Source organism: Danio aesculapii, chromosome 9 (genome assembly GCF_903798145.1).
Source record: "Danio aesculapii chromosome 9, fDanAes4.1, whole genome shotgun sequence".
Taxonomy (NCBI): Eukaryota; Metazoa; Chordata; class Actinopteri; order Cypriniformes; family Danionidae; genus Danio; species Danio aesculapii.
Genome location: NC_079443.1, coordinates 45,003,216 through 45,029,322, shown reverse-complemented (window position 1 = coordinate 45,029,322; position 26,107 = coordinate 45,003,216). Strand labels below are relative to the sequence as shown.

Genomic DNA, 26,107 nt, shown 5'->3' with positions numbered 1-26,107 from the left:
ATAGAATTAATAATTGTCCTGATCTTACATACTCTTAAAAATAAAGGTTCTTAATTGGCATTAATGGTTCCATGAAGACACTTTTTTTAAATCCAGAAACTGATTATTCCACAAATGATTCTTAGATATTTTATTTTATTCATTCATTCACAATATGTGACCCTGGACCACAAAACTAACTAAACTGAGCTGAATAAATATGCTTTCCATTGATGTATGGTATGTTAGGAAAGGACAAAATTTGATCAGATTCCAAATTTTCAAATAATTGTATCTCTTTCTTTCAATAATTGTATTGTAAGAAACTTAAAAAAAAAAAGAAATATTCTGAAATTTGCCTTTAAAGATAGATCTTTAAAAAAATAGAAATAAATAAATAAATAAATAAATAAATAAATGTTTTATTATATTTACAGAAAAAAAATTACCAAATGTCTTCATGGAAGATAATCTAATTAATATTGAAATGTTTTTTGGCATAAAGGAAAAAAAGATTGGTTTTCTGGTTCAGGGTCACATATAACATGGAAGGGTTGTTTTAAGAAAAAAAGGGTCTTCTACGAAATCACTCATTTTCAAGAGGCTCTTGCTATAAAAACACAGTTTGCGCGTTTGATTTAAATTAAGAGAGCACAAATATAGTTAATTATCATCCTGGTTTCAGATACTCTTAAAAATAAAAGATCTTTATTGTAATTAATATCTCCATGAAGACATTTTTATATCCATAGGAACTCTTCATTCCACAAAAGATTGCTAGATTTAAAAATAATAGTTTTCATTAAATTAAAATATGTGACCCTGGACCACAAAACTGAGTAAATTGAGCTCAATAAATATGCTTTCTATTGATGAATGGTTTGTTAGGACAGGACAAAATTTCCAAATAATCATATCATTTTGTTGAGTTTGAAGGCAATTTTACATGGCATTTATTGCCATACTACTGAAAGCAGCAGCAGATAGTTCACCTCAGATCCTGAAAATAAAATAAACCATTTTAAAATGAGCTTTAGAACTGTGACCTAAAACAAACCAACACATATCAGTGATTCAGCATGCACATTTAATACTGTTACAGAGGTTTAATATGTATTAAATAGATTTTAACGTTAAGCCTTAACACTTCGTTGGAGTACAGTAAGTGCATTATTCTGTGCTTCTAAATGGCTGTATTTAAATATCTGTTGTGTTCCGTCTGATGCAAACAGTCAAATTGCTTATCACTCTCATCACGTAGCATGTTGTTAGGACACAGGATTACAATATAACCTGCTCACCTAATGTTTACGTTAGTAATGTTTATGTTATTTGCCAAATAATAACCACCTCACGCGGAATCTGCGTCTCATTTCGGAGTCTGATACTGTCCACCGGAGGTTGCATTTTGGTCATGGATGCATTCTTTAAGAGTCTTCATGACTGAATTAATCACACCAAGGCAACCCGGGGTGCTGAAATATGATTGGCTAAGCTGGCATTGAGCAGGTTAAATGACCAAAACAAAGACAGCCATTTTAGCACGCAACACACACACACTTTCAAAAGCAGAATATCTGACTTTAGCATTGTTATATACAAGCGAGAATGTTCAATTAGCACGTTTATTAAATATCTGCAAACATATTATGGTATTTTTATGCATTAGAAGAGTCAAAAACTTACATACAGCACCTTTAAAGAAGAACAAAATTAGATCTTAGCAATGCATATTACTAATCAAAAAATTAAGTTTTAATATATTTACAGAAGTAAATTTTCAAAATGTCTTCATGGAAGATGATCGACTTAATATTGAAATGTTTTTTGGCATAAAACAAAAATCAATTATTTTGACTCGCACAATGCAATTTTGACCTTTCCCACAAAAATACTCATGCAACTTAAGATTGGTTTGTGGTTCAGGCTCACATATAAAAAAAGGCTTGTTTGAGGGGAAAAAAGGTTCTTTTATGAAATCATATTTACCCTTAGCCCTTACAGAAAGACCAGCAAGATGCATTAAGAAAAGTCTACATTTCATGCTGACTTCACTACAGAGCATCTCTTTTTTTTTTTGGTGTGAAAGACTGGTGTCTTGTGACGACTGCGAGCCTGACCGCGGGACATCCTCTGACACAACACCAATAAAAAAAAAAAAAGCCCCACAGTGAATCTGACAGCTGGACCAGAGCCAGGGCATGATAAATGCTGTCACTGTCACAAGCCTGTAATAAATGTGAGCTTCACCGGGGGAAATAGAGAAAGAGAGTGAAAGAGAGAGAGGAGAGAGAGAGAGAAGAAAGAAAGCGGGATAAGGAAGATCCCCTGAGAAAGCGAGGCGTTGCTGAAGGGCTACCTTTCAATTTAGACAAAGGGTTGGTGAGCGTTGAATAAATTTGCAGGATTTTTTTTTTTTAGTGTACAAACTGCCTGCGGAGAGCCTGACCCGTGTGTAATAGCGCTGAGAGCTACCATCAGCGCAGGCTAGGAGAAAACCCAGGCCATAATTGGCGACGTGATTGCTTTCTGTGATTCATGAGTATGCATCAGATCTCAATTACACAATCTTGCCAAGAGTCCTCTTTAAATATTTACTCAGAGCGTCTCGGCGCGCAGGCCCTGGACTTGCATCGTGCGCCGCTCCCCTTCATTGTCCTTGCGCGTCTTTATTCAGCCGTAATGAAGGGGAGTTGCTGCAGCAGTCAGCTATAATAATGCATAGCATGTTATATTGTACGGGCTGCAGAGTTCCTGAACCCCCACATTTGTAATGAGTCTCTTCATTCGTCTAAATGCCATAACTGCGAGAGTCAATTAGTTTAAACGGCGTTTCTGGGTTGCAGATTTAAATATAAAATCGCTAATGTGCGGTCTGGTTTTTCAGTCTATAAATATGATGCTGGCGTTTAAATATTTTCAGAGCAGAACGAAAAGGCAATGTGTGAAATCTGCGGCAGTGGCCAGAATTAAAAATCAATAAAGAGAACAAGCCAAACAACACTTTCGGGTCAATAGATGAATCTATCTACTGCAGACGGCTAGGATGTTAAAGACAGAGAGAAGGACACAGAGAGAGAGAGAGAGAAATCTGGACAAAATAAGGTATAATGTGGGCAAAATAAAATCATCATAATATTTTTAAAGGAACATTTAAATATATTTGGAATAAATTGCTTATACATTAAAGTCGGCGTGAACTAGAAGTTGCTTAGACTTTTATTTTTTATGTGAATGTACTTCAAACTGAAATGGAATATTAAGTAGGGGGCGGCGCTTTCTTTTTGTGCATCATTCATAGCAAATTAACAGTAAGAGGGGCGTGGTTAATAATGTATCTGAAGCCCTCAGATTAACATCAACAAAGAAGGACCGCCAATACAAATGTAAAAGCAAATGGTTAGACTTTGACTGAAGATTACCAACACAAACATTTATTTTCAGTAGATAAACTTCCACGGATTAATTGTTCGCCTAAAGAATAACAACGTGTGAGAGAGAGAGAAATACAGGTATAATATGGACAAAATAACACCAAGTAACATTTAAATATATTTGGAATAAACTGCTTATACATTAAAGTCTGCATGAACCAGAAATTACTGAGACTTGCATTTAAGAATGTTAATGTACTTTAAACTAAAATTGAATATTTAGTAGGAGGCAGGGCTAGAGGGACCGGCAATCAAAAAGCAGAAGCAAATGGTCAGACTTTGATTAAAGATTACCAAAACAAACATTTATTTTCAGTGGATAAACTTGCACAGAATTATTGTTCACCTAAGGAATAACAAAGTGAGCTTACAAAATCGACATTAGATTTTACATGGACTTTAAACTATTAAATAAATGTTATATAAATGCATATAAATGTTTTATTTTCCAATAATTGGGTCATTTGAATAAATATTTAACAAATAAAATGTAAATCAATCTCCCATTATAAGTTTGGTTTGTATTGTTAAAGATGCAAAATGAAAGATTATACATATAAAAGAAAAAGATTATTTATATAAAATTTAAGGAGCTAAACTTTTTTAGCGACATCAGTGGCCATTAATGGAACTGCAGTCTGCAATTTGTACGTGTAACAAGCATCTGAACATTATTTAGGTATGGCTCCAGACTGTGACTAAATGGTTGAATTTTACAGCCCTTCTTCCTGCCAGTACTAGCACAGGTCTGATTACTTAGTTACGTAACTGATAGCTTTGCCAATTTTTTATATTTGAGAATGGCGAAACGTGACAAAAAGCCGAACGGCGATGCACTGAAAAAAATAGTTAGTTGGATTTAGTTTTTTTTTTTTAGGTAACTGGTTGCAAACAATTTATACGGGCTGAATTTAAACAAACAAATTTAATTTAGTCATGTTCAAATTTATTAGTTTAAAGTCAGCCAATATAAATAGTTTGCAACCAGTTACCTTTCATTTTGCCATAGGAGAAATGGTCGTGCCCAACTGAGCCTGGTTTTACTCAAGGTTTTTTTATCCCTCACTTTCGTCAATTGGTGAAGTTTTTTGCTGGCCACAGTCACCACTGGCTGGCATGGTTCGGGACTTGTAGAGCTGCGCATCAATGGATTGCTCTGTAATGCTTGGACTCTTAGCAGTGAAAATTAAACCACACTGAACTAAACTAAACTAAACTGAACTTAAAATCTGAAAACTGAACTGACACTGTTTCAATTCACTATAATCTTCTATGTGAAGCTGCTTTAACACAATCTACATTGTAAAAGAGCTATAGAAATAAAGATAAATTGAATTACCTTAAAAAATAGTGTAGTTTAGTGTAGTTATTTAAACTGAAAGTGTTTTCTACACGGACCAGAAATCACAAGTAAGTCTACAAACAAAGATATTTTGCACTTAATACATCTCATATTAAGCACTAAATGGCGCTGTGAGATCTGATAAACAATAAATGTAATTTAAAGCCAGATAAATCACAGCCGTCAATCTTAACAACACTGATCCAGAAACAGTAGAAACACAGTGAAACAACAATCCAGCTAAAGCCATTTCAGTTCACAAATCACTTTTATCCATAGCTTTACTGCAGTAAACCTAACGTGACGTTTATTGTGTCAGAAATATGGTGTTTTTATATCAAATTATTTTTGAGGGTTTTTGTTGACTTGTTAAAGACTTTTAAAAGTAATTAATTTAATCGAAAGTATGTTTCATAAGTCACGTGTATTTATACTAAACATCATTGAGCTACTTTTTCAGAATGATTATTATAGAAATCAGGTTGGGCAACTTTTAAATAATATGAATAATCTCATGAATAATATTTTTAATATAAAAAATCTATTTTATAGAAGGCACTGTTACTAATGAGATGGAATTTACATCCATTTCCCAAGTCAAGCCCTATAGTCTTTAAGCAAATCAATTGTGCATTTTTAGAGACAAATCCTGTACTATTATATTGTATATATACAGTTAAAGACAGTTAATAGCCCTCCTGTAAAATATTAATACGTTTTAATAAATATTTCTTTAGTGCAGAGAACCGAGAAAAGATTTAATTTCTAATAACTAAATTATTTAGTCTTTGCCATTATGACACAACATACTATTTTACAAGTTATCTTGGAAGATACTACTATTCAGAAACTTAATGTGCAACTTAAAGGCTTAACTAGGTTAATTAGGCAAGTTACCTTAATTAGGCATTCAACAGACAGCAGTGGTTTAATCTGTAGCCAATTAAAAAAATAATCTTAAGGAGGCTAATAATATTGACACTCGCACTATTTGACTTTCTCCAGACGAAAGATATAAAAGGAAATATTGTGGAAAAAAAGTTCCTTGCTCTGTTAAACATCACATGGGAAATATTTGAAAAAGAATTACAATTTCACAAAAGAGCTAACAATGTAGTCTTCAACTGTGTATTACATGTGCTGCACTTTGACATCAGTAGTAAATAAGTACAACTCAGTAACAAATGTTAGTCTTAATCCCCATTGAAAGGCCTTGATACTGTCTACTCACAGGAATGTTCTTTTCTGTTCTTTGATCAAAAACGAAAAGCTGAAAATACATTTACAGTGACATACATACTAACAACCAACATCAAGATTCAATCCACATTTGGAGTTTAGATGAAAATATAGATATGGATTTGTTTAAACAAGCTCTGCAATTCACCGACATCATGTCGACAGATGAGGTCATTACAATTTGAGGTCAGAGAATGCAGGAGAGGCTCTCGGGTGTGTGCGTAAACTTCATGTCCTTATGATCTTACAGGCAAAACATTAACAATAAAAGTCTTACAAGCTTAGCCTTACAACTTATGCCTTAAAACTATACTTAGCCTTAAAACTATGCATGGTAAGAGAAAACTGTATGAAACCTAATGCAGTTGTTGGGTCTCATTCATTAATAATTGCATATTTTGTTTATTTATATGTGCATTTTAACTTCTCATGAACATTTTTTATCTAATTCACAACACATGAGAATGCAAATGACCTTGTTCTTATGTTAGTGAATTTGGACTCTTTTAAATGAACACCTATGTGCACAATGTGTTAGTAATTTGCAAAAAAACCCACCCAAAGCAGCTCCATTTAAGGGCTTTCGTAATAAACACGTGGTATATGGTTTTCTAGAATGTTTTCGTACATTCATTTATTCATTTTCCTTCGGCTTAGTGCCTGATTTATCAGGGGTTGCTACCGTGGAATGAACCACAGACTAGTCTGGCATATTTTTTATGCAGCGGATTGTTTTTGTACATTTAGAATAAATTTTAGTAGGGCTGGGTGATAAAATTGGTATCGATATTTATTGATATGTGCGGCGCACACGTGAACTGCGTGGAGTTTCCAGCCACACCTAGTTAAAAACATCTCAACTTTTTCAAATGCCGCAAGCGCACAGCGATTCGTGCAAGTAGAAATAACCAATCTGCTTCACACTTTGTTTAGAATATACACTTTCAGTAATAATGGCAGGTTAATTACCTCAGACAAACACAGAGCGCCCAAACATTGCAGCGATTTTTACTTTCCACACATTTGTCACTTCAGGTCAGAATGTGTGCCGTATAGCAGCAGCGAGGAGATTGTAAATAAAAAAGGATGCAAGGATGTCGCCAGAGTGGCTTTTTGTTTTCTTTTCTTGTGCATCCCAGGCACTAGCACCCCATTTGAAAGATTTTTTTAGCAGGGGGTAATATAGTCATTCAACTTCACAATTTGTAATGTTGCAGAATCTATTTAAATAATGACGGCTGGGTCCTTTACTGGAAAGCTCAGATTTGACTATCATAATTTGTGTTGTTTACAGAGTTTGAGGTTTACTGCATCATTATTATTCACACCTTAAAGTTTGCTTTGATCGTTCAGCGATAACACTATTTATTTAGCAAGAGTCTCTTTAACACTTATGATTATAAAGAGATTAGATATTTTGCTTAAATATTTTAGTTTTTGACTATTAAAACTATTTGCATAAGTAATTTTGGTAAATTAAAATGGTTAGATGAAAAAAAAAATCCTAAAATACCTAAATGAATTGTTAAAAAAAATATTCATTAACTATCAATTCCAAATGATATGAAATATGGTATCGTGATAGTTTTTTTTTTTTGCAATATCGCCCAGCCCTAAATTTTAGTACAAAGGTTTTTGTTAAATCCTGATTAATTCATGAAAAAAATCCATACACTAGCACATTTCACACTAAATTGTGCTCATAAAATGAAATCTCATTCATGTTTAGTGAATGAGACCCACTGTTTTACAACATGACAATTAAAAAACACCGTTTTCTGCAAGTATACCTGCCTGACCATCTGGTTCACACACTGGTGAGAATAATTAAGCAGAAGGTTTGGGTAAATCAATGAAGAGACTCAATTTAAAAAAATGAGATTAAACAGTAAGGCAAATACCAAACGTTAAACCAATCATATAGCACTCTCCTTATTAAATGAGAATTATAATAAGAAATCCATAAATCCCGGGGATTGTCTATAGTGGGTGTTGCGAACCATTGCATCAGCGGCACGGTGTTAAACACCTTCATCCAGGGCAGTAGACATGTTCAACAAGCCGAAAACTGTGTCACTGCAGCCGCAGGTCACACAAACACAACGTCTAAACTGAGAGACAGAAAAAAATACCACAAAAGAGAGCCTGGGTGCTCAATTCTCCATTGAGAGGGCTTTGATAATGAAAGCCATTATGGCAACTCATTACTCGAAGGGATTCCATCAAGAAGTAGGAGAAAAAGAAGTTACACTTTCAATGCTTATAATGCTTCTGAGTTCAGAAAACCACCAATATACAAAACAAACACACACAGACATGGTCAATATGGCAACTAAGCTTGTAAATGCCAATATGGCAACTCATTACTCGAAGGGATTCAATGAAGAACAATGACAACCACACAACCTCATGATGCACAATATTTACAAATATGCAATGCTATTTTGTTACAAATTTTAAATGGACCACAATTGTGATTTCAATATTAAATTTCCTAAAAAAAATAAACCACCTGAATAAACCACACTAAACCACCTGTAGAAAACACGCTCTTTCATCTCTCTGTCATTTAACTGACACTTGCATCAGTTTTGCACATTTGCACAAGAAACTTTCTTACAACCATCCAACATGTCATAAAATGCACTGTGCATTTATGAAGTGTGCATCCCACAGGTGAGTGCGCTTGACAAACCACCTGCAAAAACACTCTTCTGTCTAAAAAAAAACAAACAAACAAAACAAAACAACACTTAAGGCCAAAACCAATTCTATTTTTATACTCCTACCCCTTGGCCCTTACAACCGAGGGTTAAGGGGAAGAGCTTCAAAATTTACCCCCAAGAATTGGGACAGCCTATGTATATATATATATATGTATATGTATATATATATGTATATATATATATATATATATATATATATATATATATATATATATATATATATATATATATATATATATATATATATATATATATATATATATATGGGGACATACATACATACATACATACATACATACATACATACAGACAGACAGACAGACAGACAGACATACATACATACATACATATAGATAATTTTTATTTATTTATTTTTCACGCATGTTTTATCAATCTTTTGCAAATAAGTTTTTTGAGTGTTTTGCTAGGATTGTTGGTGGAGGATCGTACCACTATACAGCATAAACTACACAATTTAAAAATAATGAATGGTTTAAAGAAGTTATGATTAGATATAGATGTCCAGCATGTATAGTTGCATGCAGAAAGGAACATTCCTGTGTTAACTATATTTGTTTCTTTTTTAATCATCTAACCAGACCGCCGAATGGCTTGATATCATAATCTAAGAGATAAGTCATGAAATTCGAGTAAAATCACACTCTTTGCTTTTCTCTTGTAAATGCGCCACATGAAATTCAGATGTGAGGGGGTAATTTCTAAATCACACAAGGCCCACAGATAATACTAATCCTATGCGAATAGGGATTTTAGGAGCATTAAACATTTTAATAATATTAAAATAAGAATTTGTATTCATTTTGTCTGTTATTTATGATTTATAATTACTGTAAACCACATTTACTGGATTAAAAGAACATTTAAAAATAAATGTAAAAAATAAATGTAACCTTCTATGGGATAATTGGCATAATTTGATTAAAAAAAAAAAAGACAAATATTTTCATATCTATTACGCCTAGCTCAACATATACCCTAGGGATAAACACAGCTAGACAGACACTGTAACACCAAACAAGCTCATGTCAAAGCCTCTTACTTCCTCAAACATACACATTCTGGTTATTAAGAGCCTTAAGGGAATTATTTACAACTCGTACATGCTGTCATCTCACAAATGTGACAATTCCAACAGTAGCACACTACTGAAGTTACACAGCGGTCACTAAGTATATGAACAAATGTGCTTTTATCGGCAAGCAGTTTCGCTGGGACTATAGTTTTGCTTTCTTTTTGCAATGCTTCCCCTTTCTGTCTGTTCAGCATGTATGCAAAAGACTTTAACTTCTACCCATCATTCATCTTTAGTGGCGATTGGAGTTTTACTGTTTATTTTTATGAAGACATGCAAATTTCTGCTGGGAAGCAGTCTGCCTTGTACTCCACGGCATGAATTTTAATAGATTGCTTAAAAACTCATAGAGCGCTCCCCACAACGCTGTTAAAAATCAGCTTCTTAGGAAGAATCTAGTTGTAAATCACAGTGACAGGGCAAGTTGTTGGACAGAGATTTGAACGGGGGGAAAAAAATTGCACAAAGTCAGCCAGCACCTGAACCTCGAAGTGTTTGAATGCGTCTTTGGATAAGTGAATCACTATAACCATTTTCCACCTTTAGTCATGCTGGAACACATCATTTCAAACACGTTAGCGTAACTGCGCCTGCCTAAACAGTTATTACAACAGCAGCGTGAAACCAGTCACAAAAGCGCAGTTTACCCCATCAATCTCTGACAGAGAGCTGATAGAAACACCAGAGCACTGCCCGATTACAAATATCTCACCCAAACACTTGTCTTGAGACCCTTGGATACTGTGAAAATTCATTGCGTGCCTTCTAGCTATTAACCATCTAATCTGGCTATAATTAATACGAGTGGAAATCTTTAAGACTTTGAAAAAGTCTTTGTTTAAATGCGGTAAAACGTGGTTTTGACTACTTACAGTTTGGAATTTTGTATAATCCAGTCACAAAATCTTCAGTTTCTGAATACTGTATATGTATAATTAAATAATGATGGACTGTTATGCTGCAATTACACCAGACATGGCTGAAGCATAAGTGCAAGTGATTTACGTGTTATGCCAATGCAAAAAACGCGAATAAACATCCTGCGGTGCTATTTACGGTAATGAGACGGCGTGAATGACATGACGTGAATTGTGCGTTTGACGTGCAAATCACTCGAGTTGGAAAATCTGAACTTTAGCGGAAATTCGAGCCGCATTAACCAATCAGGGGCTTGCTTTTGTAGGGGCGTGATTAGGGCAGCACGATTCTGGCAAAAATGTGAATCACGATTTTTTTTGCTTAAAATCAAGATCACGATTTTTCTCACGATTCTGTAAATGTAAAATAAAGGTTAATATTATTAGCCTATTATTATTGTTAATTCACAAACATAAAACAATAATAATATTTGGCATACGTGTAGCTTTACTGTTGCTTAAAATGCAAAATTTTGTATAGGAATTATGGTGGATTTGAACAGACTTTCAATATGTCCTGTCTGTTAATTCACAGTACACTCTCAGAAATAAAGGTACGCGAGCTGTCACTGGGGTGGTACCTTTACAAAAGGTACAGATTTGTACCTAAAAGGTCCATATTAATACCTCAAGGGTACATATTAGTACCTAAAGTGTACAAAAGTGTTCCTCTTATAATTTGAAGGTACTAATATATACTTTTAAGGTACCAATACGGACCCTTCAAGTACAAATGTGTACCTTTTGAAAAGGTACCACACCAGTGACAGCTCGCGTACCTTTATTTCTGAGAGTGTAAAATGATGACATCAGAATATAACTATTCATATTTCTGAAGTTGATTTATTATGTTTAAGACATGTTCTTCTCATCTGTCATTGACAACATTATTAGACCATTATATTTCCATTATATATAGGCTAGGGTCGTTATACTGACACAGTAAACATTTATTTTCATCTACAACAACTGTGTTCGCTATGAAAGAAAAACATATGAAATGCTTGTCGTCATCATAACTGTAAAATGCGATATGATCATTTAAATGATGTGCGCAGAGGTTTCACTTTCACTTCCGAGTGCGGCTCATGGCTGCGGTCACAGTGAGAAAAACACATACATGCAAATCAACCCTTCCGCACGGCCCTCAAACGATCGCTCTGTGGAACAAACTGAACGTTATTGACAACTTTATTACCTGTTATTCCCAGCCTATGCAGGTTCTGTTGACTAAAGTAGGCGTCATTTGCGTGCATGCGCGCATTCTTGGCAGTAAACAGTTTGCGGTCAGCTCATGTGTGATTTCGCGACCGTGAATACATCATTACATGAAGACAGAAATGTCATTTTTGGGTGAGATATACCTTAAAAATACAGAATGTGACACTTTTAACACCATTTGAAGGTGTCAATGTTGCTGTGAAGACTTGTGCGACTGCCTTGCTTCTCTCCTGACCATGAAAATAGAAATGGCTGAATCGTAAAAAAGCTGAATTAATATCGTGTGTAGGGTCGAATTGAGATTGTGATCTTTTTTCGATTAATCTTGCAGCACTAGTCGTGATTATGACGTAGTGCCTGTTGTTGTTGACCCGAGGGGAAATCCTCCTGCTGACACCAGATAACAGCTCATCAAACTCGGCTCGGCTCAGTCAGAAACACCGCTGAAAACTTCCATCCAGGCACAATTTCTGAAGGAGTTGATGAACTCACAGAGCTGGGTGCACCTCTAAAAGAATCTAGCTGACTCCGACACGGTGCCGAATGAATCTACGCTGTTTTCCCCTAGCACATAAAGCACAGCTACTCTATGTATAAAATCCATGTTAGCCATTTAGCAATGAAACTAGAGTCACCGGGCAGACAGAGGCCCCACCCATGACGCGAATCTGCGTCTATTGTGAAGTGAACTTAACGAAATGTTCACTTGTCTATTTACGTGAGAATAGCGCAATCTATTAACGCATGCTATTGTCTTGTCTAGTATCTAGTTTATACATCCCGAATGTATAAAATATATGAAAACGTTAATTTTTTTTTAAAGAAAGTGTGCGTGTTCTGTGTGTCTGTATGAATGAAGCAGTTTGGTTAACTACACACAAAGCGAAGCAAAACACATACTCAGGAATGTCATATGAAATAAATATTAAATAAAATAAAATGCTGGTTTTATTTTTTAGTTTGTGTATTTGAGAATTTAAGAAAAAAATTAATTTGAACCCCTGGAATTTTTGTTTAGTTACTCTTATTAAATTGTTATATTTAAATTGTTTAAAGATTAATAAATCTGACATGCCTTTTGTTTTCTATATTTTTTAAAGATGCAAAAAGAAACATTTGAAAAACTTTTGACTGCATGTCTAATAATAATAATAATAATAATAATAATAATAATAATAATAATAATAATAATAATAATAATAATAGCAATAATAATAATAATAATAAATAATAGCAATAATAATAATAATAATAATAATAATAGCAATAATAATAATAATAATAATAATAATAATACATTTTATTTGTATAGCACTTCTCCTACATACATGCAACTCAAAGCGCTTCACAAACAAACAAATATAAGAAACAGCATCGATATCAGGCCAATATAAAAAAATGGATAAACAAAAACAAATGTATAAACAAATAAAACAACAAACATATACTCAGATAAATATTTTACGATAGAGGTTATGAGTGTGTTTGTTTTGGTGCTTTCAAATATCAACACCATTTAGCAAAATGTGCTTCGGGGATCAAAATTAACTCCAGAAAAATAAAATCTCCTCCGAAGGTAAGAGGGCACTCTCATGCAAAACTTCAAATACACACAAAGAAGAAGCCCAGGAAATCCCCATAACAGTTGCTGGATAAAAAGAATATATAACTGCTGTCACTGATTCAGTTATCTAATAAAAACTTGAATACACAATCATCCAACCAAAGGATTTATTTAAAAACACTCGCATGAAGGTATGAAGTGAATTTGGAATGAATTAAATGTGCACCAGACAAGATTTCCATGTAAAAGAAGGTGGAGCCGAATTACAATCAAATGTGATGGTAGAAATCCTGATCCAATTTTTCAGTGCATTCTTATTAAATTCCTGAAAAACGTCATAATGTCATAAAATTAAATACAGCTTGAAAGCACACAAGCAAATCGAGCTGCAAAATTAATCACTGAAAGAATGTGTTATTGATTCAAATACCCATGCAATCTTATTCCTAAATGTCAATGATTCGGTTATTAAACCATTGGCAAGTATGATTACAGCGAACATTCATTCCGCTGTGATTAACTTTTTTCAAAACCTTTAATACATTGCATATCTTTTTTTGTTCAGCTGTCTATTCTGAACCAAGGTATCTGATGTTAAAAATTAATAAAAATTAATTATATATATATATACACACACATACATACATACATACATACAGTTTTTTATATAAATGTGCTTCTTAATGCATATAAAGCAATGAAGGTGAACAAAGAAAAAATAGTATCTAACAAAATCATACAAGCACAGTAAGAGTTTTTATTCTCTCAGCCAAATTGCTCTTTGTTTACTACTAATGTATTTTTACATGCCAGTGCGCTTAACCACAGACACAAAGTCACACACATAGGCCAGCCACAAACATCCTTTATATGTCTGTCAGTAGAGTTTTGTGAATAAATAAAAATCCAAGCTTATGCCTTCACAGAGCATTTTGAAGAGAAAACACTGAAACCACACAGTCACGCAATGAGCTTTTTTTTTTCCTTATGGAAGGTTTTAACTCTACAATTCTCAAGCTTTCAGAAACAATTCAGAATTGAATTGAAAACATTTTAAAAATAGCAAAAATGTTCCAGGTCTTTCATTCTGTTCCTAATACTTTAATACAGTGGTCCTCAACCACCAGGCCGCAGACCGTTACTGGTCTGTGGATCAGTTGGTACAGTGCCGCACAAGAAATCATTAATTATTTCTGTTTTATTTATTATCTAAGTCTTAACGAAATCTTTTATTTTGAAAAATTACCGTATTCTCACACTTACATTTTGGTCGCTTGAGTGCCAAATTTAACCACAAGCAGCAACATGAGTAAGTCTTGGAAGAAAGTGAAGAGCGGAAGAGCTGGGCAGGACAGGCGGGACGGGCGGGCGGGCGTGCGTGCATGCAAGGAAGATTGGTAAAAATGAGGTGCAGGATCAATTTCAGAGGTGCCGAATCCGGATCTGGCTTGTTCCAGCACAAATTAAGCCCTGGGCGTGACGAGTTGGCGCCTTCCAGTTGAATGAATGCTGCGAGTGCACCGCGAGTCACATGACAAGAACTGATTGATCAGATTTCTACTTTGTGTGGAATACACTGAAAAAAATGTCGTCATCAAAATTGTTGCAAACAATTCATGTCCTGAATTTGAAAATAAATAAAATTTGGTACTGTTCAACCTAATTTATTTGTTTAAATTCAGCCCAAATAATTTTTTTACAACCACTTAAAAAATTAAGTTAATCCCAGGAATTATTATTTTTTTTATTATAATTTTTTAGGGGTGTTTCAACTTTAACTGGAAAAGACAGTGGAGGTTACAGACAGGATAGCTTTTTGGAAGCAAAGAGAGAGGAAGGGTCAGCAAAGGACCTTGAGCCGGGAATCGAACTTGGGTCGCCATGAGCACCATGCTGCTATATGTCGACGCATTTAACCACTAGGCCGAAAAAGGAATTATCTTTGAGTCATTTTTTTTCAGTGTATACACGTTTCAGTAGACTAATTATCTCAGACTAACACAGAACATCCATTATTTTTTGTAATAAAACTTGCATCAGAGTGACAGCTTGTCATCCTCTGAGAAAACAGCCAACGCTGCCTCACCCCGACACGCTTTCACCAGTCCGCGGTGATAAAAAGGTTGGTGATCACTGCTTTAAAAGACTTCCAATAATCTAATAATCATATGCACTCAAAATATATTTTGATTTTCTTTGCTGCTTGTTCAAACTTCTTATTTTAAATAAGCTGAAACAACTCAAATCTTGGGGATTTTTTTGGAACAACTTAATTGTTTTATATTCAATTCACTTACATTTCTCAGAAACCAATTAAGTGATTTGAGTTGAGACAACATGAATGAATAGTGTGGAACCCTGCATTTATTACAGTGTGGGGACTACTTTTTTTACTGAAGTGATGTATTTCTTTTTTTATTATTATTTTGACCACAGCTAGTATAGTCTTTACTGTATGCTAAATGCTGTGCAATAAGACATGTCTACCTCTTTGCTCTCCATGAAAAAAACAGCAGAATGCAGGTATGAAATGGCACCAGCAAATGACAGATTTCCTTCAAGTAATGAAGCCCAGAACAAGCGTAAGGAATAAACTTGAAGGCATATGAAAGGCTTGAGAAATATGCGATACGTTCCCGCAGATACTATGTGATGTGGCACATTACCAACAAATCAGTATAACATATCAGCCTCCAGGTAAACGGTGCTCAAGGGACATGCTGTCTGAGAAAAGAGCCAGTGAGGGAGCTAATGATGAACGTTACGGGATAAACATCTCGGTGTGCTGAACTGCGTGGCTGCACAGATCCGACCATGAAAAGGCACTAAATCCCTGCATTGTCAATTACCATTATCAGCATCTCTGGCTCGCGGCTCCAAGCTGCTGAACTGATCTCACGGCTGGCAGAGCGCATGCTGTGTTACGCCCTCTTATAAAAGAAAAAAAAAAACATGGCATATTCGCTTCTGAACATTTGCGCTAAGGAACTATTCACTCAAAAATCGAAAGAAATTCACTCAAAGCATTTACTCTCCCTCAATTTGCTCCAAAATATGACCGACTTTCTTCTGAGGAACTCAACAGGGGAGAAATCCTGACTGTTTCTTTCAATGCAATTACAATAAATGGTGATTTCCACGCTTCAGAATCAAATCATTCATCAGAAATGAAAAGTGGTGAACGACACCAATGCAGCAGATTCCAGTGTTTCTGAAGCATTACAACAGTTCTGTGTAATGAGTATCCTGAAAAAGCTTCCATACTTCATAAACATTTAACACTTGAGCTTTGATGGCAAATAAAATCAGCTATGCAAAGAATGTAAATTGCTACTGTTAAACATCACATCTGCATTGCGTTTGAGAATACATTACAGAATGAAACCATCAGAATACAGTCAATTTATTCAAATATGAAAAAAGCGATTCAAAAAACTAAAACGATTATAAAACAGCTTTAAATTGTTATTTTGTTTCTCCCACTGAAGACAACCACTAAAATGTCACACAGTATAACATCTGGGTAACACTTTAGAATAATGCATTCTAATCTTACAAAGCATTTATTAATCATAGTTCAACATTTACTAATGCATTATTAAAATCTAAAGTTGTGCTTGTAAAGATTAGTTAATGCACCAAGAGCTAATATGAACTAATGTTTTTTTTTTACTTTAAATAACCTTAACAAAGATGAACAAATACCATAAATGTATTATTAATAGTTTGTTCATTTCAGTAAATACATTAACTAACATTAAAATATTGGTCCATTAGTTAAAGTGTTACCAACAGGGGCGGACCTAAGCAATTGCAGGTATGGAGCCCTCATTAAAACTCTTCTCTTTCTCTATTAGATTTTTTTTTCTCTGTAGATCAGTTGTTTTTTTGTAAATAAATTGCACGTTAAAACGTATTGAAATAAATGCATATAAAAAGAATATAAAAATATTTTAAGTATATTTTAATATTTAAAGGAACCTTTATCTTCTTAATGTAAATTTAAATGCAATAAATTTCACAACAAGTTCACAAACTATGCACAGTTCATTAGTCATTTGTGTGATTAGATTTTAATAGTAATTAAAAAAAACATTTGAACAAATTTAATTCACAATCAAACAAATCTTGTCTCCATTTTTCACAGGAATTGAATAATTACTGTTTGTGAATCGGCAGGGCGTTACTTTTCACTGGAAAAACTTTATTTAAGCTTACAGCGCTCATCATCTAACAGGTGTTTGGGCCAGAAAGCAGGATCGCGGGGTAGCTGTGTTTCATTGTTTGTCTTATTTCTACTTTCTTCCCAAATTTTGTCAAAATTCTCACTCTTGCACACTCTGCCTGCCTCTACTTTGATCGCTAGAAAACGGGCAGTGTCTCTCACACTTTGCCCATGTGCAGTACGGAAAGAACATTCTATTACTCTTGGGGGCCCTCGGTTTTGAAAAGAAGTAATAACATTAAAAACTTAAGTTATAGAAAGATTTTACAAAATATGAAATTTATAAAAGAGCTATATGATTATTATAGGCTTCCTGGCATTGGCCAGGGCCCTAAGTGGCTGCTTACTTCACTTATGGTTAAATTCGCCCCTGGTTACCAACAAATGTTAATAAATCAATAAATAAATAAATAAATAAATAAATAAAAACAATAATAAAATATCATTGTAGGCCCTAAAATTCTAATTAATTGTCATTTTAAATCTTTGTATGTAGCCACATTGCTTCAAACCATTAGGCGTTACACATTTATAAGCAAGAATCTATAAATTATCTTAAAAAATTTAATAAAATATAGCAAAACCTAGGTTAATTATGCATGTTTATTTTTACGTTATATCTATTATGCTGAATGGACTATTATATAGTAGTTTGTATTAGCAGCACAAGTATTTTTTGAAGTGTACTTGACTTGTCAGAGAAGACTTGTCTGCATTTAAGTTGATTTGTGTGTATTTTAAAATGTCTTTTATGATTTTAATTTCATGCAAACACCAAAAGTAAGACAAAAACATATATACATTTCACAACAGACTGCTTAAACCGTTCTCAACATCAGCACAACGTGGTCTAATATCAGATACTGACATGTATTAAAATGTTATATGATAAACCAGGCTGCATTTTTGCATCTGCTGTGTTTTATCAGCGCAAGTGTGTAGTGTTAGTAGTGCATGACCTGTCAACTGAGCTCAGACCAGTTGCTGGAGGTGTTTCTGACATGACGCTGGATCAAATGAACGTGCTGTATTCAGTGCCTGTTTTTGGACATTGGACTTGCGCTCGGCTTTATCTGATGTTGGGTAACTGAGACACTCGAGCACTCTCCTGGACTGCTAAATTAACAAAAAGCAACAAGGCTAAATGCATGTGTTGCACAGCGGGAATAAAATGTTTGCAGGGTTGCTGCTTCTACCTAAACTGTACATTTACAGCCTTAATATACCACTAACATCTGGTGTAAACAACATGTGTACTATAAATTTTAGATGGCCAATGTACATACTGTCATTCAAAGGTTTAGTAAGATGTTCTTACTGGTCATGCATTATGGTCATGCATTATGTTAAGGTACAATTCTTACTATTAAAGCATTATATAAGACTTTTAGCTCAATAAACTCCTAATTTGCTGCTTATTTATAGTTAATAAGGTAGTAGTTGGGTTTAATTAATGGGTAGGATTAAGGATGCAGAATAAGATCATACTTCATAGATACTAAAAAAACAGCAAAATAGGTAATAAGCCAATAGTTCATATCACTGGTAACTAAACAGGGTTTCTACAGGTTTCATCAAGTCAAATTTAAGACTTAAGACCTTTTTAAGACCATTATGAATTAAATTTCAGACAAGGCTAAACGCTAAGGATTTTTTCTAACGACCCAGTTAAAACATTAAAGACAAATGTTATTGTAAGGAATATAATTAATCCATATTGGTAAATAGAGTTAATTAATAAACTTGATTAAACTTTTACTGAGATGGAAAGTTAGAGATTGGATGAGTGTCAGCCTGATTGGGTAGCTTTGCATGAAGATAGGAAGATTAAGACCTTCAACACAATATTTCAGTGAATTTAAGACTTTTTAAGGCCTAAAACATTGTTTTTGAAATTTAAGACTCTGCGAATAAGCTGTAAAATGTTACCAAAATATGTTTAATTAAGCTCTTTTATTCACTATAGGTGCATTTATTTGATTTAAATGCAGTTAAAAATATGATTTTGTTCAGTATTGTCAAAGCCAAATTTTCATAAGATCACAAGATCCTTCCAAAACCCTTCTACTGTGCTACATTGGTGGTTATATAACTTTATTTCTTTCATTTTTATTGTGAATGAAAGCAGCTGAGTTTAGGCCTGTCATAATAATCAATATATCGACTTATCCATAACACATAAACATGACCTCAATCATTTTTAAAGATGCAATATATATCGCCCATACATAAAAACCAATTCTAGCAACATTTTAGCTGTGCAACATTTCTATCTCTATTGGATGAGTCAGTGTCACTATGGCTAAATATACACTATAGTATTTACTATAAATTACTTGAGTATATTTTCATGTGGGTGTCTAACAAATGAAAATAGATCTGGTAGCAGATATTGTAGCATCTGTTACTTTTTACCTTGCACTTTTTTGTTAACATTTATTATTATTATTTATTTAGGATATGCATTAGGGTTGCGCGATTTTGGAAAAACTGACATTGCGATAATTTGTATTTCTGCGATTTATATTGCGATATGAATATAATCTAACAATATGACTTAAGTAGCTGTTTGGGAAGAATTCCCAATTTTAAATTGATTAGGATAATTTAGTAGAGAAGTGCATCTGCATAAAATATCCCAAAATAAATATTAATAATGTAATTAAAAAATTAAAGCACAGATAAAATATGAAATAACAGTTTTTGATGGAAAAATACAATATTGAGGTAAAAAAATTCAATGATCAAATCTAAAATAACACTACAGGCTTCATTTGATAAATAATTCAACACAATTAATCTTTGTTAAAGTGGCAAACTTTATAATTTCTTGTTCCCATTTTGTTTTAATCTTAAAAAAACACATCAGAGTAAAAAAAATTCACGCTAATAGGTTGAAATTCACAATGACTGTGTACTGAACTGTGATTTTCAGTTAAATATAATCCCAACTCAACATCGCATGTCCTGCGATGTCGCTATTGCAGATGCTCACATTGCGATATCGATGCTAAAATGATATATTGTGCAGCCTTAATGTGCATTTTCATATTCTGATGCCAATGCCTAGTTATAATTAATGCCTAATAATTATTACATTGTTAAAATGACTATAATTAAATGAAATATTATTAAGAATGATAAATATTATGTTCTTTGGAAGAGTGTACTTGCATTGTGATGATATTGTATTGTCATTCTGGCATTATATAATGAGTGGCATAAAACGGTCTCTTAAAATGACAACAATATCGTTCATCATATATTTTGCTGCAATATATCGTACAACAAAAATAGATATTGTGAGTCGTAACAAACCTTGCTGATCTCCTTAATATTTTGTACAAACCTGCACTGTAAAAATTGATAGGTTCCACACAATTCCTTCATGTCGTCCTAACACAAATTAAATTAAGACTGAACAAAAAACAATTAATTTGCCCCCCAAAAACTCACGCATTGTGTTTATTCAGATCATTTTAAATAAGCAGTTTGAACAAACAGCAAAAATAAAGTAAACAATTGTAGCTTTTTGTCAATCATTGTAGCATAAAAGTATTAATTTATTAAAAATGTTCACATTTTGGATCGGTAGGGCTTAAATTGAATTAAATCAAGCATTTAAAACTGCATTTAAAACTCAAGTGTGCCACTTTGCCACTAGCACTTAACTGTACACTGTAAAAACATTTACCTTAAATTCACAGTAAACTACTGGCTAATAATTGCATTACTTTCACAGTAAAATACTGTATGTAAATTCACCACAAATTACTGTGAGACAGTTAACAGTAATTTACTGTGATTTTGTTACATTCAATTACTGTCATTGTCATTAATGAAATTACAGCCATATAGTTTAACTTCACAGTAGATAGTAAAGTCCATTGCTGTGATTTCACAGTATTATCTTGTATAATTAACTATATTTTACTGTGAAGCAGGCTTTCCCCTGCAAATCATTCTGACATTTACCCTAACTTCAAAATAATTTTGGGTGTTAAACAGTGTTTGGTTTTATGAATTAATTAATTTTGTTCCAGTTTATTATGTTTTTGGCTAAGCACAAAGTTATGCTCATTAAAAATTATTTATTTAATATTTTATATAAATTAATTATTTAATATTTCCATGTTACCCTTATAAAATTAAATATCAAAAAAAGAGCCAATACTAGCAGAAAAGTTCATTTGTATTAATGTCATTTTATGTTGAATGAAATAAAAAGAGTTTGAATTCCTATAACTAACATGCAAAAGATATAGCCCTTTTTACAGTAATTTGCTGTAATCATGCTAATTTGATTAAATTCACAATCAAAGTCTGAATACAGCACATAACTATAAATTTTACCCTAAAATCCTGTAATGTGATGCTAATGTAATTTACTGTGAAAAATTACAGTAACATGTTGTGAAAATCTGGATTATTTTACAGTCTACTGTAAACCATGTTCTGTCAAATATGCGGTCGAAAACCAATGCAATAATCTTAAAATGTCCAGTACATTACTAAAATATGATCCTAGTAAGTGCAGTCTCGCACTATCAAACCACACTGGAAAGAGCCAGTACATGACACAATGCCTATAAATCTAGTTTGAGAGGCATAAATCAATAAGCATAAAACTCTGCCAATATTACAGAAAGCCAACACACATATCGAACACAGACGTTTAAGAAGATTATCAACCAGTGGAGACTCTTCACGTAAAAATAACACGGGTAGAAAACAACCCAAAAACGGCCGTCCTTCAAAGCACAATAACACAAGCGCTACAGAGGGAATTTTAAAAGCTCCCTCGTCTTGTTCTGGCATCTCTAGGTCAGCTCATTAAAACAGATGGGGGGGGGTTCAGCGGTAAGTTCAGCATGAGGATGTGAAATCAAAGCCATATGCTTCGGAGCAGCATCTGCCATATTATTAAAAACACAACAGCGCCAAGACCACAGGAACATCAGTAACAATAATGCACTGAGGGAGAAAAAAAAACTCATCCTTCCCAACTCTTTGAAGCCGAGGAGCAAAATGCCACATTGATCAAGAACGAGAGCATTCGATTTAAAAAAAGAGGCTTAAAAACTTTAACAGTTGGTGCTAAAAAGTCAGTTCCTTCCTATAGCGATTCCTTCTCAAAGCAGATCAAATATGACAGCATGCGTTAAATAACATACCTGCAGTTGGGTGGAGGATCCAGAGTGATTTCTGCAAGCTCTTTCTGGATTCTGCGAGAGGGGAAGAGAGGGAGAGAAAGCTGTGAGAATTGCAAGCAGCCAGGGAATTACACTGCCCTCTACCTCTGCTGCGTTTACTGCACGGCTGGCTCTCCCTTCAGCACAGCTAACATGGCTGCTTCCTCTTTGTTCTCGGAGGCATAACCCGAATCCCATAACAGGAAAACTTTGCCGTGCTCATTTCTGCCGTTCCCTCCATCGCACACCGTTGATCTTCACCTCTGCTCAAAGCCCGCTCCCCTCAGCTCCTAACCCACCCCTCGACGGCGCATTTAAGTCACTTTAAGCACAAAAGATTTTCTTTTAAAGCTTATATGCAAATGAGACAGAGGGAGGGAGGGAGGGGGGGGGTGCTCGAGCATATTTGACAAGAGCTTTAATGCACAGCTCTGGTGCTGTTACTAAAGCATTATCAACAGTGTGTAAAGGAGCCGGGGCAGGATTTTTGACACACATTTCTTTTTAAGAATAACGGTTTGATCTGTCTTTCCACCCACATTGAGAAGTCTGTGGCGTTTAATGAGCACTGATGTGGACTAATTGGGGTTTTTTTTCAAGCACCAAATTCACTATGAGTGTAGAATCTTTGTGGTTACAAAAGAAAAGGATCCTGGTTACAAAGCAGATTTGATTCGCCTCTCCTGTTTCTCACAATAACTTTATGCAAGAGTTCTCTGCAACTCTTCCTAAGTAAACACAGCATGCTTCATTGAAATATAAATATAAGCCGATCACACATCATCATCATACTGTCTCTTTGCTCATGCAGTTAAGTATTTATATAAGCTTAGTAGCTTAATGTTTTCATTCTCAAGGATGGAGCACAAAAGACTAAACTGTTAATTGCGAAAATAACCTTAAACAAACAAAAAGTGATTATAATTTTACAAAATGCCATTTAAAATGATCATCTTTACCTCTTTGCGCTGGAGGATAATTTGGCTGTTGTTTTGCTGGACAGTTTGGTGGATTTTTTCTGCTGTTGTGGAGGCGTTGGTTGTTTTCGCTCCTCTTGTTCCTCTGGTTCTGGCACCGGGGGATCTCTCTGATCCGCATCAGAACTACCGCTGCTGGTGCTGGGACTTTCATCATCTGACCGTTGTCTTTCACTGGACATTTTCCACCTTCGTAAAGGACAACAAGAGGTTCTGAACCAGCGCTGATTGCAGAAAGGTCTCCTGGGGTTTAAGCAAATCTCAAATTTGCTCAGGAGGAACTTCAACCCTAACCTGAACGCTGTCTGGAACCCTAACCCTTACGTTTCTAAATACAAACATAAGCAAGTCACGTTGGATGAGCTCAGGAAGGTAAGCAAATATGCAGGTGACACATCATGCAAACTTCATTTGGACTGTTTCTACAAACAGATTACTGTGGCAAGCGCTTTTAGAAATTATTTCTGCATCTAGTTTTATCCATTTCACACACACGCAATTGCATCAATTTATACTAGTAGTGCTTCCTTTTTAAATGTGACCATTAGTCTGAATGGCTAGTTTATAGATTTAATTACCTTGTAAGATTTAAGATGTTATTAGTAACGATTGGAAAACACGCCAACCATTAATTGCAGGCCCTTTAGGGAAACTGAAATGGTTCAAGGCAACTATTTGTTTACTGTTAATGTTTTCTAATGAACAGGTACTAGTAAAACTGGAATAGGCACCAGCAACAGCTGGAATGCATACTGGTTGGAGGTAAATAGCTGATAACTGAATCACAGATTCCCATATAATATAATTAGAAAAAATATGCTACTTGCAATAATGGAATAGTTACTTGTCACTAATGGAATGAATAAACATTAGCAGCTAGTCACGACTGCTATCTAATGAAGCTACTAGTCAGATTACTTACACTGCTGATTAAAAGAAGTGCTGGTAAACACACACAAAATATGTATTCGTTATTTTTCAACAGCTTGCCATAGGACCAACAATCAAAACCAGCCATCTAGTATTTGGACTCAGCACAATCAAACGTGTGGATGATCCAATCCGATCCAATTACATCAAACTGTTGTCATTCTGAAGGACAAAACGTCCACGTTTTCACACGTTAAGCCACATACACACCAACTTAATCCATTAGCGACTGAGCTGATAGTATTTGTAAATAGCGCAGCGGCAACATTGTTGCAACCATTATGACGTTTCACATGGATCCGCGATACATTGTATCAGTTTTGCGCTTAATGTTACAAGCTGCAGCGACCATCGCACGTTCACAAAACCCTCCTCCGCGAAAAGAGCCTTGAGTTTTTTTTTTTTTGCTTTCCATCTACTGAATAGGTGCAAGTGGCCGAGCTTACGAGAGTAAACGAGAAAAACACAAGGCTGTTCCAGCAGAATCTAGCGCTGAGAAGAAGGAGATTTCAAGAGCTGCAAAGCAAAGCAATAATTGCACCTATTCGCAGCATGTCCACCCCCTTCACTTTAGGAGAACAAGGCGATATCGCGAGCGGATTGCGAGCACAAAAAATCGAGTCGTTTAACGCACGCCGGGGCGAAAAGATTCAGATTGGATCTTTTAAAATCCTTTGTAAGAGGTTTGTTATGGTAGGAGGCACTCCAGTATCAGCATGGTGTACCAACTGATGCGTGAAGTCAGTTTCGAGCTCCCTTCTCTTCAGACCTGAAAATACTAAGAAAGGACGATGTTACCCCGCCTAACGTGGACTCTACGAGACCCTTAGAGCTTCTCCTTTACCTTAGACGCGGTCCTGTCCTGAACTGGGGTGGTTAGGAGTGTTAAAAATCCAGTTGAAATGGAGCCGGGAAGACGACGGGCTCCGGCCGAGCTGTGAACATTGGAGAGTAGGAAGGAGAGGAGGCGCTGCACTTTTACTCGGGGCCGAAGGGTGGCGCTGTACGGCGCGTGGACATAAGCGTCTACCGCCTCGGCTGCTCTCACAAAACCTTTAAAACCAACGTGAAACTGTATCGCCTCACGATACGCTCCACCTGAGCTGGATTTGTAAATGCATCAGCGTGCATGCGTGTGAAGAAGACATAAGCGGTGACCGACCGTCCTGTCGCCGAGAGCGAGGGGATGTTGTGGCGTCAGGAGGAAGTTTTGACATGTTGTTGTTGTGAGGCTCCATGGTGAGAGCAATCAGCTCACGGAAACTTTG

At 34.9% G+C, this 26,107-nt stretch overlaps 1 protein-coding gene across 1 annotated transcript in view; it reads right to left on the bottom strand.

The window, feature by feature from the left end:
- ube2e3 (ubiquitin-conjugating enzyme E2E 3 (UBC4/5 homolog, yeast)) overlaps positions 1-25,791 on the bottom strand; it is a 91,366-nt gene extending 65,575 nt beyond the window's left edge. The window contains exons 1-3 of the mRNA XM_056465836.1: positions 25,684-25,791; positions 23,892-24,098; positions 22,915-22,965 (exon numbers count right to left, since the gene is read on the bottom strand). Of these exons, the coding sequence (XP_056321811.1) occupies positions 22,915-22,965; positions 23,892-24,091 (251 nt within the window). The 5' untranslated portion in view covers positions 24,092-24,098; positions 25,684-25,791. The remainder of the gene's footprint in view (positions 1-22,914; positions 22,966-23,891; positions 24,099-25,683) is intronic.
- Between the last annotated feature and the right edge of the window lie 316 nt (positions 25,792-26,107).